This window comes from Pholis gunnellus (assembly GCF_910591455.1).
Source record: "Pholis gunnellus genome assembly, chromosome: 1".
Taxonomy (NCBI): Eukaryota; Metazoa; Chordata; class Actinopteri; order Perciformes; family Pholidae; genus Pholis; species Pholis gunnellus.
In genome coordinates, this window is record NC_136528.1 from 3,338,968 (window position 1) to 3,354,439 (window position 15,472).

The 15,472-nt window shown below is 43.5% G+C and overlaps 1 protein-coding gene across 1 annotated transcript in view; it reads left to right on the forward strand.

The window, feature by feature from the left end:
* Positions 1 to 15,053, forward strand: part of efl1 (elongation factor like GTPase 1) — a 39,269-nt gene extending 24,216 nt beyond the window's left edge. The window contains exons 15-22 of the mRNA XM_079186038.1: positions 2,627 to 2,758; positions 3,740 to 3,887; positions 6,194 to 6,323; positions 6,586 to 6,712; positions 6,930 to 7,134; positions 8,020 to 8,534; positions 8,982 to 9,166; positions 13,938 to 15,053. Of these exons, the coding sequence (XP_079042164.1) occupies positions 2,627 to 2,758; positions 3,740 to 3,887; positions 6,194 to 6,323; positions 6,586 to 6,712; positions 6,930 to 7,134; positions 8,020 to 8,534; positions 8,982 to 9,166; positions 13,938 to 14,126 (1,631 nt within the window). The 3' untranslated portion in view covers positions 14,127 to 15,053. The remainder of the gene's footprint in view (positions 1 to 2,626; positions 2,759 to 3,739; positions 3,888 to 6,193; positions 6,324 to 6,585; positions 6,713 to 6,929; positions 7,135 to 8,019; positions 8,535 to 8,981; positions 9,167 to 13,937) is intronic.
* Positions 15,054 to 15,472: the final 419 nt, after the last annotated feature.

Here is a 15,472-nt window from a genome sequence, read left to right on the forward strand (position 1 = left end):
TAGTTTGTTGAATCAACCACCCACTTTCAAGTTCATAAGAATTCTGAAGGCAGCATACAGCTGAGAAGTGAAAGTATGCATTCTCCAGAAATGGTTTTCTTATGTTTCTAATAATTCTCTTGAAATTATTCATGAAAACTCTACATCTGGTTCAGGAGATCACACCTGAAACAGAAGTTATAACAAAGGCCTCTATGATATGTAGCTAGTAACTACTTTTAAGTCAACATGACAAGTTACTCATTACTGCCATAATGGCTTAAAATAGGCTAAATATCACGCTGCTTAAACGTCTTTACGCAGTTCTTCTTGCAGGCTCTAATGATGTTATGCTCCTCATGCTCAAATCTAATTCTGCTATCAGAAAATATTGCACGTGCGCTTTTTAAAGGTCGGCCTGCAGTTGCTTGAACTTTTGTGTTGTGCCCTCTCACATCTTTTGTTATCAATGTACTTCCAGAAAGCTTTTCAAAGACGTTCCTGAGAGCAAGAAACATTCACAAGAACACAATCGGCAAAACAGTCACAGTTTCTCACTCGACAGGAAATCGTTATTATGAAGGATTATGAAGCTTTCAAAGGGAATGCAAGACTCTAGCTTGTAGTTTGTTCCATTTAAAGGCTAGTAGCTAAAACCAGTTCTGCCAACATTAGTACATGAGGAATATCTGAGGTTGAGTAGTTACTGGATTGTGTACTGTGGGTACGAGAGATGCTCACCAGTAGAGCTTTATAAATAAATAACATGAGACGGCTGGAAGGATCTCCATCCAACCGTGTGATTAAGAGAACAATGTCTCAGTAATAATGATGCGTAATGCACTATGATACTGTTATAGGGTATAACAGCGGAAGTGTTGATGGGGCGGCAAGACGGTACAGAATTCTAATGGTCAGCTGGCTTCACTGAGCACCATCAGCAACAACAGATCTATAGACTGGAAGTAAGATTTTATGATTAACTGTATCTCGTGCTTCAAGAAGTCAATGAAGAAGATGGCAACAGGGGAGAGAATGGGCCTCGTTCACAAACAGTGTGTACGCACAAATCTGTGCTTAAAGCGTATATTTTATGCACAAATCCAGGATTACCTGAGTTTTTGTTCTTACTTGGTGAACAAACAAAGACCTGCCTCAGACCATGTGTATGCACAAATGATGAAGGTCTGAATGTAAACACACACTTTTTACCGAAATGCATTTCATATTAAAACCGCATTCATAAAAAAAAGGCTTTAATAGACATGATTTAAAACCGTCTATTTGCTAATGCATTGGCCATATGTGTTAAATATCTATGCACCTTATTAAGGGGTTTCCAATTAAGCTTTGAATGTGTGTCTTCAATGGGATGTCTTTAGTCCTACTATAGCCATTTAACCAGATTTGAAACTGGCATAGACAGCGGAACTTTACGTTACCGGACCGTGGGGGGGTTCAATGGACCGGAGGTGATGCACTGCTTCCTGGTGTCAAGCAGAGAACGGCAATAAGACGAGTTTCTTGACTTTCCCTGTATCTCTCTTTTCCCCTGACTTCAAACCTCCTCTCTATTTTCATTACCTCGCCCTCATTCCTTCCTGTGTCGAGAGCCAGTTTTAATGGAGGTTGAAGAACAGCCAACTGTACTTGTGGTTGCAGGAAATGTCTTCAGGCTTGAGTCATTCTGAGCTCTGCAGTCGGACATAACCAGGCTTCCCTAGAGTGTGTGTGTGTGTGTGTGTGTGTGTGTGTGTGTGTGTGTGTGTGTGTGTGTGTGTGTGTGTGTGTGTGTGTGTGTGCTTGGTCAATGAAGAGTGGTTGCTGATCAGCCTCCTGGTTCAAATCAACTCTTGAGCTAAATTGTCTGAATTTGAAGCCTTTCAAAATAAGCTTTACAGTGTTACAACGTCTTAAATTTACAGGTTTTGCAGTTTCTCCACATAAAGACATATTTCTTTGTTCACTGTTCCATTCATTTATTAATCCAGAACACGGTTCGTAGTTCTGGATCAGTTTCCTGCTGGCGTTCGTGTTCTGCCTGGTTCTACTTTCAAGAGATACGTTCAGTTGGAAAACGGTTCCGTTTGTGAGCTTACATTTTTTATTCCTGAGTATTTCTTCGGGGGCTAGAATTTAAATTCCATGCAGTGTGTTGAATTCACAAGCCGTATGCCTCCCTGTGTGGAAGAGAGCGGGATCATTCTCTATATGTAAGGACACGTCAGGCTTGGCCTTGACTTAGGTTGGTTGCGTTTTCCCATTTTCGGATATTTGCAAGTAGTCGTAGAAGTTGTTGGTGCGACTTGTTCAATGCATTTCTATGTTTGTATACTATGAACATTATTTACTGTAATCTGTGTTCAATGTTTAATTGTATTAAAAGGGTTTACACCTGAATTGTAATCTATTCATTTTTAAGATTCTTTTTTTTTTTTACTAAAATCTACTGGCCCAACAAATACCACCGAAGAAGAACGCATTGAATGTGGGGCTGTTCCAAAACGTTGGGCGAACACAGATTGTTTTCCACCGTGTTGTCGTTGTGATATGCGGAGTCGGGCCTTTGGCCTGAGTGGAGGTCTGTGCTCTCTGAGGTTCCTTGATGTTGCAGCAGTCTGTTGATGTTCTTCTCCTCTCCTCTCAGGTATCGGAGGTCTGGAGGAGAGCGTCTTGAAGTCGGCCACCCTGTCGACCTCCCCCGCCTGTCCGCCCTTCATCCCACTCAACTTTGAGGCCACGCCCATTGTTCGGGTTGCCATAGAACCCAAACATCCAAGTAGGTCTTGGGAGGCACACACTAACCGAGTTAGCTCTTGACTTTACATGTTTCACATCATAAAGATTTGGGGTATTTTTGAAGGTGCATCCAGACGCATTCCAGATATCTAGCGTTCTAAACATGTGGATGTGTTGGGGAGCTAAAGACATGGGTTGGGATGGGTTTCGTACTTACATTTGAGTACTTGCTGATTCAGAGTACTTATATGAGTACTTAAGAACACCATTACATTTCCAACGGTAACTTTGTCGCTGACATTTTAACATTCTACATCTACAGATACAAACAGAGCATAGTTCTTTGCAGTAGGGATGTTACTATTAACTGTTTAACCGTGCTATCGGTTAAACAGTTTATATATAAAAAAATCATAAGCCGAGCAAACCTAGAGGAGCGGTTTGTCACATGAAGAAGAATGGCGCTGGTCCACCTTAAAGGTCAGCTCACCGTCAGGCGTTAAAGTCTCACCTATGTGTGAGATTTGGTTCAACACTGGTGCCTCATTGGACGAGGGCCCCGGGAACCCCAGGGAGTCACTGTGACACGGCCCTGACGTCACTGAGACTATAAACGTTAAATGCACTTCAGTGGTTATACCATGACAAGATGTAGAAACGTCCAAGGGGGGGTGAATACTTATGCAAGGCACTGTACATGAATACATACCTGCTGTATATAATGAAGGTATATTGCACTGGACAGGTGTGATGAAGCGATGTAGTTCCTTGAGAAAAACACACACATATATATATATATATTTTTTTTTTTTTTCAATTGTTACTTTTAATCCCATTTTCGCGCTTTCAAGTTTTTATTCTCACAAATGTATGATGTTTTATATTTATAGTCGTAACCTCCCTAGGCTTCGTAATTCTTTTGTTGTTTTTTGACCCACTATTTCCCGAACATGCAGTTGTACAACAAACTACTAATTCAGACTAATGAAATGAGTGGACTGGTTCTGTGTTTGTGTGCTAGGTGAGATGCCAAAGCTGGTGCGTGGGATGCGTCTGTTGAACCAGGCAGATCCCTGCGCTGAGGTTCTGATTCAGGAAACAGGAGAACATGTTCTGGTAACTGCTGGTGAGGTTCATCTCCAACGCTGCCTGGACGACCTCAGAGACCGGTCAGTGTGCCAAAGTCATGAGAAATTAGATTATTTAAAGCCCTGTCTACTTCATACTCGGATTAAGAGAGAGGCTGAGCATCATCTTTATCCAGCCACCATCACATATTGACCGCTGCCTCGCTCTGTCGGTACGCTGCAGGCCTCCTCAGGAGAACAACACCGGCTCACTGATAGACTAGCAGATCGATTTTTAGAGAATTTTCTCAGTAACAAATTTGGTTTTGTCCTTGTGTCACTGTTGTGCTCTCGTATGACTATGCAAATTCAGTTAAGAGGCCGGTTTCTTGGTGTTTCCAGAAAAGCTTTATTTGAGACATTTAAAACACCCCCCCCCCCCCCCCCCCCCCCCCCCCCCCCCCCAATACTTTGCTCCCTCCCACTTCTGAATTCAATGAATATACAGTAGATTCAACTAAACATATGTGGAAGTGAGCAGAGACACAGAAAGACGCATTAACTGACTGAAAGTGAATGATTCAATGTTGCAGGTTTCTCTTCCTCACCATGCGTCATCAGACCAACGTCATTACTGCAGTAATGGTGCCTTGTTTTCACCGGACCTATTGCTGGAGACTTTTGTCAATCACCTCTGAGGATCTTTTTTCCTCCTGCTCTCAGACTGCTTTCAGAGCTGTTCGGCAAACTTGAAGTGGCTTCTAATATGACTTTTATTCAGGAGTGCCTTCCGTCAAACCACTCTGTTGGAGAGGCCTGATTGCTGAGAGCCTCAGAGATGGATGCCCTGCTGTCAGGTGCTGCTTTCCCTGCAGAGGAACCCTCATACGTTTAGAGTTCTCATTTGCTTCTTGGTCACCTCACTGATGAAGGCGCATATTGTGTTTTAACTTGAACCGAGCTTTATGTCCTGTGGCAATTAGGACCGGGAGCTTGCTGCTGTGGCACTTATCTCAGATCTGGTGGTAGTCCTGTTTTTTCACAACAGTGTGGCTGCTTTTGCCCAGAAACTGATGAAATAAAAAAGAGTTTTTAAGACAACTTACTGGGTGAAACAGGGTTTTTTGTGGCTGAGAGGTGTGATCTATGGCCATATGTATGACCATACATTATTGGGTGGTTCATTAGCAGCTAGTGACGATCATCTCCGTACCTTTCATTCTATTTTAAAAGCCCCCTCTTTTCCTAAGTGAGTAGATAGTCGGGACTAACTACGGTTCCCATGCAGAGTGTGTAGCGCTGCACCTGTGCAACAAGTGATAATCCAATTATATTTTCTATTTGAAATCATGTTCTTGTACATTTAAACATCTGATAAGGGTTAAACAACAGCATTTTAACAATACACGTGAACTTTTTATGGGCTTGCAAATACTTTCTCAGAAGACATGGTAGAAGTAGCTTGTCCTTATAATGTCACAAAAGATTTTGAGGCCATAGTTCACATCCTGAATTCTTAAGAGGTGCGTTACGAGGTGCTCTCGGTCCAGAACAAACTGAACCAAGTTTTGGTTTGTTTTTTTGTCTGAAAACATTTTTTTTTAATGTGGTACGGACTTTCAGGAGTGAAAAGGCCCTCAGTTGCCTAAACCTAACTAAAACAAAAAAACAAAAAGATAAAACTAGCGGCAAGATGTAGACTCAGTCAGATGTCTAATGTGTGTGTGTGCCTGTTGTCCCTCCATGCTGGCTACAAGAAAGAAAGAATGAATTGACCGTAACCCATTTGCCCATTTCTCTGAAAACACACATACTGCATGCAGCTTCATGGCTTGCTGAGTGTCTTGATCTTTGGCTCGTTCTTTGGTTTGTTGGTTCTTTGGCTGCTGATGTGACTTGATGGCCCGTTAGATGTTTTCTCAGCTAGTTGTCTAGCTCATCAAGTGGCTGGTTGGCTACCATGGCTGACTAGCTTGGTTGGCTGGCTCACTGGCCGGTTAGGTGACTGGCAGTCTGAGCTCTTTGTGTCATCGCTGGCAATTAACCTGACCCGGAGTGTGTCACTGTAAGAGTGAGGTCAGCGCTGACATCACAGCCTCAGCACTCTGAGGGGATTATCTCTCTCTCTGTTTTCAGTATTCAGAGGCTGTCATTGTGTTTATCATAAACTAAAAACGGCTGCTTATTTAGTTTGTGCTCACATTAGAATGATATTCAGTTGTTTCTATCATTCCCTCGCTTTGGGAGCTGAACAATGATTTTACATAGAACTGATCGCTACTAAGATAGAGTAACTTAAGTTTTTATAAATACATGACAATATCAAAGTGGCACGAAGCTGATGGAAGACAATGGAGATCAAACCATCATTAGTGTCAATAACAGGATTTTCACTTGTCTTTTTGAAGGTTTGCTAAAATTGAGATCAGCGCGTCCAAGCCCATCATTCCATTCAGAGAAACTGTGGTGCGTCCTCCAAAAGTGGACATGGTGAACGAAGACCTGGGCAAGCAGCATAAAGTAGCCATCATTCACCAGGTCAGTCAGCCGCACGTTCACTGAACCGTAGTCCACGTCGGTATAGAACCCGTTCATAGAACGTCTTCTGTTGCAGTGGTTTTTACAGTTGTGTGTTGAAGTTTACATTAACATGGTGGAATAATTAGGAGAACTGGGCAGTTAGAAGGAGCCGTGGAGCAAGAAGCAACATTTACATCGAGCATTTGTCTCTCAGCTCAAATGATTGGTTGTCATATATATATATGTGTGTGTGTGTGTGTGTGTGTGTGTGTTTTGCTAGGTGAAAGAAGAGGCCTCTCAGGGTCGTTCGTCTGACACCCTGCATGTGGACTCCGGTGGTCTGGTCACCCTCATCACTCCGAACAGACTGGCCACTGTCAGTGTCCGGGCGATCCCCCTGCCAGAAGGTAAGACCTGCACGTAGCCAGCAGGCTAAAGGGTTCACCATACGTTCATGTGTGTCATCCACGTCTAAAGGTAAAAGTGTGTATAGCTGCCATCACAGAGAGCGGTATCTAAAGTTATTAATACCTCATAATGAAGACGTTGAAGTGACAGCGGTGTAAAGTGTAGTAATTTCACTATCCTATGAAATCTTACCACTTGCCATGTTTTTCCTGTCAGAGGTAACCAGTCTGTTGGAGAGAAGCGCGGAGCTGATTCGGACCCTGGAGCAGATAAACATGTCCCTGAGGGAGGGGAAGAGTCTGGACATCAGCCACAGGACCCTGGAGGCCATCACTGGACTCAAGGCCCAGCTGGAGAGCCTGCTGCAGGGGAGGAAGTGGAGGAACGCTGTGGAGCACGTCTGGGCCTTTGGGCCTCGCAGGTCTGACACAGGCTTTAGCAACATGGTTCATGAATCAGGGGAGGCCAAATGTATTCAGTTTGGACTCATATGGCACATAACATTCTGCTAATTATAAGAACATTTTCCTACAGGAAGTGTGGCCTTTATTTAACTCAACTGCAGGACCAGAAAGCAGGCCTTTACCTGAGATGGGCCTTTATTCCTCTTTTGCTTTTGTTTTTGTTTACATATTTAATCTGATTTCAGTTAGAAGTCGTTCTGTTTTGTCCACGTTTTTTAAGGATAATTTATAATTATGCAGCACAGGCTTGCAAAACCAGTGCAGTTATCACCCATTTGCTGCACCAGAAAAACATGAGCAAGCACAACAAAATCCGTAGTGCGTTCCTGTAGTATTGAATTTGAATTTGCACCGGGAGGAATGTAAACAGCAGCATTAAAACAGTTCTCTGGGCAGATAGTATGGCTGGTATCTTTTACATAAAATATTCAACATCAGGGAAACATGATCCATCAGCTCATGTTTCAGCACCAAGCATCATTGATGTCTACTCGGAGTACACCTCCTCTTGTCCCACCGGAGCTCACTGTTTGGATTCAGTCACACTTGTTTTTAGCAGCAGCAGGCAGTCATAAAAAACTGTTGCAAATACATTTGCTATTGCGAATGTATGTGGCGTTAATGCGTCATTGGTGTGTTTACAGCTTGTTGGCAATTAATGCAGCTTTTAAGTAATTGTAAAAATCCAGTATTTCTTGTCACTTCAGAGCAGATGAGCACCAGCGTTTGAAATATGCGGTCTTAAGAAAATCCTTTGGAACGAGGCTGCACGACATAGCCGGGGTTTATATTGACACAAATGAATGATTTAGTTATTCATCGTGTACTGTTCTTGTTTTCAGGTACGGTCCCAACATTCTGCTGAACAGTGTGGAGGGCTACCAGCGGCCTTCTGTGTGGCAGTGTTTGGACAGGGGAGGGAAAGCTGGCGAGGCTGGAGCTCAGGCCGCTGCTATACGGGACTTGGATAACAGCGTAGTCAGCGGCTTCCAGCTAGCCACTCTGTCAGGGCCCATGTGCGAGGAGCCCCTGATGGGAGTTTGCTTCTCCGTGGAGAAGTGGGACATCCAGTCTTCAGCCCCCCCGCAACATCAGGACTCCTTGGAGGAGGACTCCATATCTTCAGAAGACAGCAAAGTGGAAGGAAGCGGCGAGACGCTGGCAGAGGGCTCGATAGACAGGCCGCTCCAGGCCAGACGGAGGCCAGAGGCCGCCTCAGCAGACTGCTACGGGCCAGTCTCCGGCCAGCTGATCGCTGCCATGAAGGAGGCCTGCCGTCACGCTTTCCAGGCTCAGCCCCAGAGACTCATGGCAGCCATGTATACCTGCGAGATAATGGCCACTGCTGATGTGCTGGGTAAGACTCGAGAGCATTGTCAACCAATTTGACAATGCTCTTCTTTGCTACATGAGTATCTACTGCTGCACTAGATAATAAAAACTAAAGCTAACAGCATGATTATTTTGTTAGGATTCATTAATTACAGCTCCCACAAGGCTTTGAAAACGTTGGAAACAGAACCAACAGTGACGCTGCCATGCAGACGTACAGTTCCACCTAGAGCCACACCAATAAATCAGCTAGAATATACCTGCAGTATTGGCTACTATAGATAGATCTGTGTCGATGCATCCGTGTGTAAAGAAGTAACAAAAAAGTAGCTGCACACAGATTCCAAACAAGGGGTAAATCGGTCGGGCTGCGGTTCAAACCTTTGTCTTCGTTTGTTGAAATGTCCTGACCTGGAAAAATAACAAATTCCAGGAAATCTGATCATGTGTTCTTTGCCTCTTTGTATACCAGGCCGGGTGTACGGTGTACTGGGGAAGCGAGAGGGTCGCGTCCTCCATGAAGAGATGAAGGAAGGGACGGGCATGTTCATCATCAAGGCCGCTCTGCCTGTGGCTGAGAGCTTTGGATTCGCCGACGAGTTCCGCAAGAAGACCAGCGGCTTGGCGAGTCCACAGCTGGTCTTCAGCCACTGGGAGGTGAGTCTTATATACATATGTATATATTAGGGGTGGGGGGAAAACTTGATGCCACATAGTATCGCAATATTTTGCATGGCAAAATTGTATGGATACATGAACAGCAACAATCTTTTATTATATATAAACTATTAATATTGCAATGGCAGATGGCGGAATTTAGCGATATGCCCAACTGCTTTCATAACCATGACTGCATAGAGACATGTTGTTGTGGGTCACGTCTCCGTGTGTGTGTGTGTGTGTGTGCGCCGGTTTGTTTTGTGTGTTTGAGAGAGTCGTGCCGCTCACCTGAAGCGTTGCTGTAAACATTTCAGAGGGAAACAACTCTCCAGCCGTAAATCCACAACAAGGAGCCATGAATCAGCAGTGAGGGAGCGTTTTGGATGCAAAATGACCAGAGAGTTATGTGAACCTTGGATTAATTACACACATTACCAATCATAGCGTTTTACTGCTGATTGGCCTAGAATGATGGGCATTGCTACTTTCTAGTCGCTGGTCTGATAGTGAAACATCTGTGTTGACATCATCAGGAGGATAGATAGTGACGTGAGCTACGTTGACTATAACAGCTGTTGTGATGAGTAGAGCGGGGCCATGTGGCTCTGCTATGGAGGTTCCATTGAGTTCCATTGTGGTGTGTTCAAGCTCCGTTCAGTAAAAAAGAAGATTGGACGAAAGTTAATTACAACGTTACCGTGATGTGTCAAATGTAATCTTGTAAAATGTAGCTTTTGGAAAGAAACTTGAGTAAATCCAGTTGTTTTGAAAGAGATGTTTTCACATTAATATAAAATAGACATTAGAGATGAATTATGAGCTGTTTACACTAGCTCTAAGCAGCTTAGAATACATAATCAAAACTCACAATGACAAGATTTTTTTTATCAATAAAAACACAATCTCTTATTTCCCAATTATTTTAATTGTGTGTTTTTATGCAAATCATCACCATAGATGATTTAAACAAAGTAAAAGGAAATAATTAATGTTATTTCATTGGCTGTAGACCTAATGGAAATATTCCAGTTAATAATTGTGAAGATCAAAAAAAACTATTTCCTCTAACAATAACCTCAGTATATAAATGTGCTTCTGACCACTCAAAGCGCTTTAACACGACATGTCATCAGTCGCCCATTCATACGCTGAGGACAGGAGCTACCATGCAAGGTGCCACCTGCCTATCATCACCTCACCATTCAGACCCATTCACACACGTTCAACATGGTGCATTCTGTTCTTTTGAATGTGTTCACACTTTACAGACATCTCTATTGCATTATAACAGCAATGTGTTCTACATGTGTTAGAACGGCGTTCACACGTGTGTTTCTTCATCAAGGAAGGATTTCCTGATAGACTTATCCTAATACCAGGAGGAAATGGGGTCCATGTCTCATAACAATCACTTTTCTGGGGAGATTTTATTCAGAGCAGCTCCAATACTTGATTTGCTGTGTCAGCAATTTCTTTCCTCTTTAGGGGTTTAAAGCAGCGGCGGGCCGTGCGTGCTGTACCCGGGATTTATGGGTCTGTCAACACCGAGAGGGAACATGAGTCCACTTGAAAACACATGAATCTTCAAAAGATTATCACTTTAACTCAAATTTAACTTCAACACTTTGCGCGGAGTATATAGACTTCTGCCGCTTCTCGTGTCTTCTTGTTGCTGTGCACCGACTAAATGTGTCCCCAGAGCACATAGGACGTAACAATAGTTCCTATCACGTATAAAACCAAACAAAAATCCATCTTCATAAAAACAAGTTGTACAAATAATACTATATAAACAAGCATCTTAAAGCTACTGCAGATGTACAAATAAAATCAGTTCACTTACCAAAGCTGCTGTTCACTATTTAAACACAAAGTCCATCCTCCTTTCTTTGTTAATAAAGAGTTTAATCTCACGGTTGTTCAGTACATCCGTGCGTTTTAGTTCCAGTAAGAAGTCCTTCTCCATTCCCTCTTGTTTCTAGTGAAGAGTCCTCAAGGCAACAAATAGTGGAAAAAGGCAACCGTTTCTGAAGCCGCTGTATTTCTGTACACACACACACAGTGAGCGTGTTATGTGGGGCTGGAGGTCAATGAGGCTGCTGGTTAATGAGGGGGAGCTGGGATCAAACTGCAACAGACAACATGTGCGTTAAACTGTGATTCCTGCTGCTCGGCTGCTCGAGCTGCAGCACGCGCACACACACGCATATACACAAACACATACACACAGACACACACTCTGCGTCTTTGGGTCACTACGTCCTATAGGCCATGTGGACATGATGGACAGTGTCCGTCGGGATAACGGTTCGAGTTGTTTGTGGAGAGAGATGAATCTCAGCCACATGTCAGAACAGTGATTTGAATGTTCCAGTGTTCATTTTAAACCCTGCCATTGAAGAGCCATACAGATGAAGCTCACATGACATGTAGCGTTAAAGCACTTTGAGTGGTCAGAAGACTATAAACGCTTCATAAGTCCATTTACCAAAGTGAGAACACTGCCAGGACAGACACTGAAGCTTCACTGGCCTTACAATTCACCTGTCAATGGTTCTCAATGCATCTAAAGGCATTGCAGCAATTCTCTATACTACTGTGCACTTTTTCAAAAATGAATAGTAGTTCTGTTTACAGCAGTCTCTTCTATAAAAAGCTGGATCTTTTCAATACCAGTATCTGTGTGAGGCTCCTTTTAGAACACAGTTTTCACATCGCAGCTCTGAGACGGGGCGCTTCCTGAATGCCTCTAAGGCATCGTACACGGCATGAATCAGCCAAGTGGACTTGTTCTGACTCACAGCTCTTCTACTCTTACTTTGGTTTTAGTTACTGCGTCTCCCGACAGGGTCAACATCTCTACGCTTGAATTTCAGCCCTGCGCGCACCTTTCGGCCCAACATGGTTGAACCAGAGAAGCTAATATTGGAGAGAGAAAGAAGCTAGTGGATTGCCAAGTGCTCGCTGTTCTGTATGAAAGGTTGATCGCTGGGCTCCGCAAGTGCTTGCGGCGCTTGGTCTGAATTTGCACGTCTGAATTTTGTAACTTGGCGCTCGATCACGTCACCAATAGCTAACTGATAAAAGCCTTATTTACTCGTCTAGGGATTACACAAAGAAGGCATATTCGTTTTTAAATGCTTCCGAACAGGAGGTCTAAACAATCTTCATTTTAGTCAATATTTTGCAGCCAAATCAAATAGTTTACATGAGATTCAACCTTTGTTTCTTTATAATGCTTTTAATACTTGTCTTCTTTACAGTTTAAGTATTAGGCCAATCCCTCCTCGTCATTGTGGAGGTTGGTTTATGGCTTTTGCCGGTTACACTTTCAGTCTATGGCCATATCTATGGGTTACACTGGTTTTCTTTTAGATCCTTCACAGTTCATTTTGTTTGTGCGCCCTCTGGTGTTTGGGAGAATAAGGCGGCGCTCGGTGCAGAGAGTATGAACGCCTCCGTTCCTGCTCGGAGCTTGCGCGTAGTCTGCAGAGGCTCAAGTTTAAGGTCACTCAATTTCACATGACACACAAAATACAGTATTTGGACCAAAAGCTGAAAATAGCAAAAGCTTGAAATATTTACTCTGACTATGAATGGAATATTAGTGTTAATGTTCTTTGTGAACTGTAGCTGCCATGGAGCCTGTAGAGCACATGCATGTGTGCCATGACCTTCTTTTCATAATTTTAACCCCCACCGTCTTGCAGCACCTTGCTGCACACACACACACACACACACACATATGACCCCCCCCCCCCCAGCCCAGCATGCCATTGTCTTTATCTCCATTATAAGTTGTCTGTCTGATTTCATTACTGTGCAGACGCTTCCTCACAAAGAGTTGGTCTCCCGCCCACAGTCCCCCAGCGCTCTCAGCTTCAGGACTCGCCTGCTGCTTAGTGCTGATGTCAACGTTCTTCCTGACAGCGATTGGATATGGCCAGGATATTGGATTAACATATGAATGAGCACAGAGGCAGCGGGAACAGGTTTTGAGCGTTGCATTGTTGTGTAACTGAAGGGTCCGTGGCTCCTGTGGGGACGTTTACATTAGATTTCCATCAGAATAGAGATTTTTTTTCAGCTGCAGACTGGAGAATAGGGTGAATAAGTCTCGTATTGATCAGCCAAAGCATCTGTCTGACAGTACGACTACTGTGTGTGTGTGTGTGTGTGTGTGTGTGTGTGTGTGTGTGTGTGTGTGTGTATGTGTGTGTGCGCGCGCTAGGCCTGCTAATACATAGCCCCTGGGCGATATATCGGCTGATATTTTCTTTAGATGAGTTTATCACAGTTATATCTGTATCAGTGTATATTTCAGCTGAAACTGAACGTGTGTTTGTAACAAGTTTGCAAGTTAAAAAAAAAAATTAAAGACAGAAAAAGAAAGCGACTGACGGGGAGGACAAACACGCTTTTGCCCATAAAATTCTCCTGTAATCTGCCCGTTGTTGGAGCTGGCTCTCTGCCATCTGTCCCAGTGTAACCACAGCCATGTGCCTGTGCTGCTACTGTAATAGTTCAGTGTGTGCGCGCATGAATGGCAGTAATAAACAATTAAATGAAGGATATGAACAAGACTAGACAAAGTCTAACAGCCACCTTTGCTATAATCCAAAAGTAGCTGTTTGTGGCATAAACCAGAACCGAGCGTGCAAAGCTTTACGCCCGTCGTACGGAGAATAAACTGTGTCACAAGTTGACTACAATCAACCAAAGAGGACCAACACGGCTATATTCTATCCCTGTCCTCTCTGTCCTCCAGGTGATCAGCAGTGATCCATACTGGGTTCCCACCACAGAGGAAGAATACCTGCACTTCGGGGAGAAAGCTGACTCTGCAAACCAGTCCCTGAAATACATGAATGCTGTCCGCCGCCGCAAAGGCCTCTACGTAGAGGAGAAGATAGTGGAGCACGCAGAGAAGCAGAGAACACTCGGCAAGAACAAGTAGAGAAGAAAACACACAGAACATCCCTCCAGGAGCAGCTCCTCCAATCTGGCCGAGAGACACTGCCGACATCCATCCAGGACTGCAGACATGCTGAACACATGCTACAGAGAGCTGCCTGGATGAGTCACACACACACACACGAGTCTGGGTTTTCTCACCTCCGGTTCCCTCGTCTCGACGTCGATGGTTCTCTTTGTGTGTTTTTGGTTGGATGTCTGAAATAAGGTCTGTGGTAAACACGAGCTGGAGACATTCTAACGAAACGACAAAAATACGACTTCCCAGCGCTGCTCGACTCTCAACCACTGGTGGGCCTCAGGACGCCTTCTAGTGGGCAGTACTGACAAATGGTTAGATTACATTTAAAAACTATATTTTTGGGTTATACACAGCTTTTTATTTCTCAATGTGCTCAAGAATTCACAAAAATAAAAATAGTCAAATTGAAATGCTTTATTATTTATCAATGAGCAGTTAGGTTTAGCAACCGCAGCACATCATCCGGTTCTAGCGCTGTGAGCTAACTAGCTGGGTTGATACCAGCAGGCAGTGATGGTGGAGGTAAGCAGAATATTCATTTTGGTTACTCACCAGTTTATTCGTTTTCCGTTTTATCATGGTATGTTGTTTCTCCTTTATGTGGGGAGGTGGTCCTCTTTACTTATTCAACAATCAGAAGTGTATTTTTAAAGAGACCCTCAGCTCAGCAGCAGTTACAGTCTCACTGTTCATTCAACAGAATGCTTTTAATTGATTAGTGGAGTGTGAATATGTACATATTGAGTCAAATGTGTAACAAAAAGTCTGCTAACTTTCTGTAGAAATAGTTTTCATTAGTTTTGAAAGCAGAAAGATAGCATGCAGTAAATACGGACCAATGAAATGGCCCCATTGGATGGTCAATGATAAGTTAAATAAACAAATGTGTTGGAATTTGATTATGAACATTATTTCTCATTGCTTTACAGATTTACTGTTGTATGACATGGCTTTGATCCCCATCATCACGGTATGTTGCGGAACATGTTAGAATATTAAATGAGCAGTGATAGAAGTTGTGCACCCAGAGAGTTGTGTGTCCTCAAACCACGGTTCTCTCCTCGCAGCCTTAAATTATGGAGATAATCTGCGCCTCCGATGTGAAAGCGCTTGCAAAAGTAATTTGCGTGCGCGGCTGTTAGAGTTGCATTTGACATTGATTTTCCTTCATAGACAGCTAAACTGATGCAAAAGACCCATTTACCATTACCTAGTTCCTTCAGAATAAAAGCCCCAGAAGTGTATTGTATCCTCACAGGGAACTCAGGACAAAGCTGTGTTTTTTCAAAATAGATCTGAGACCCATA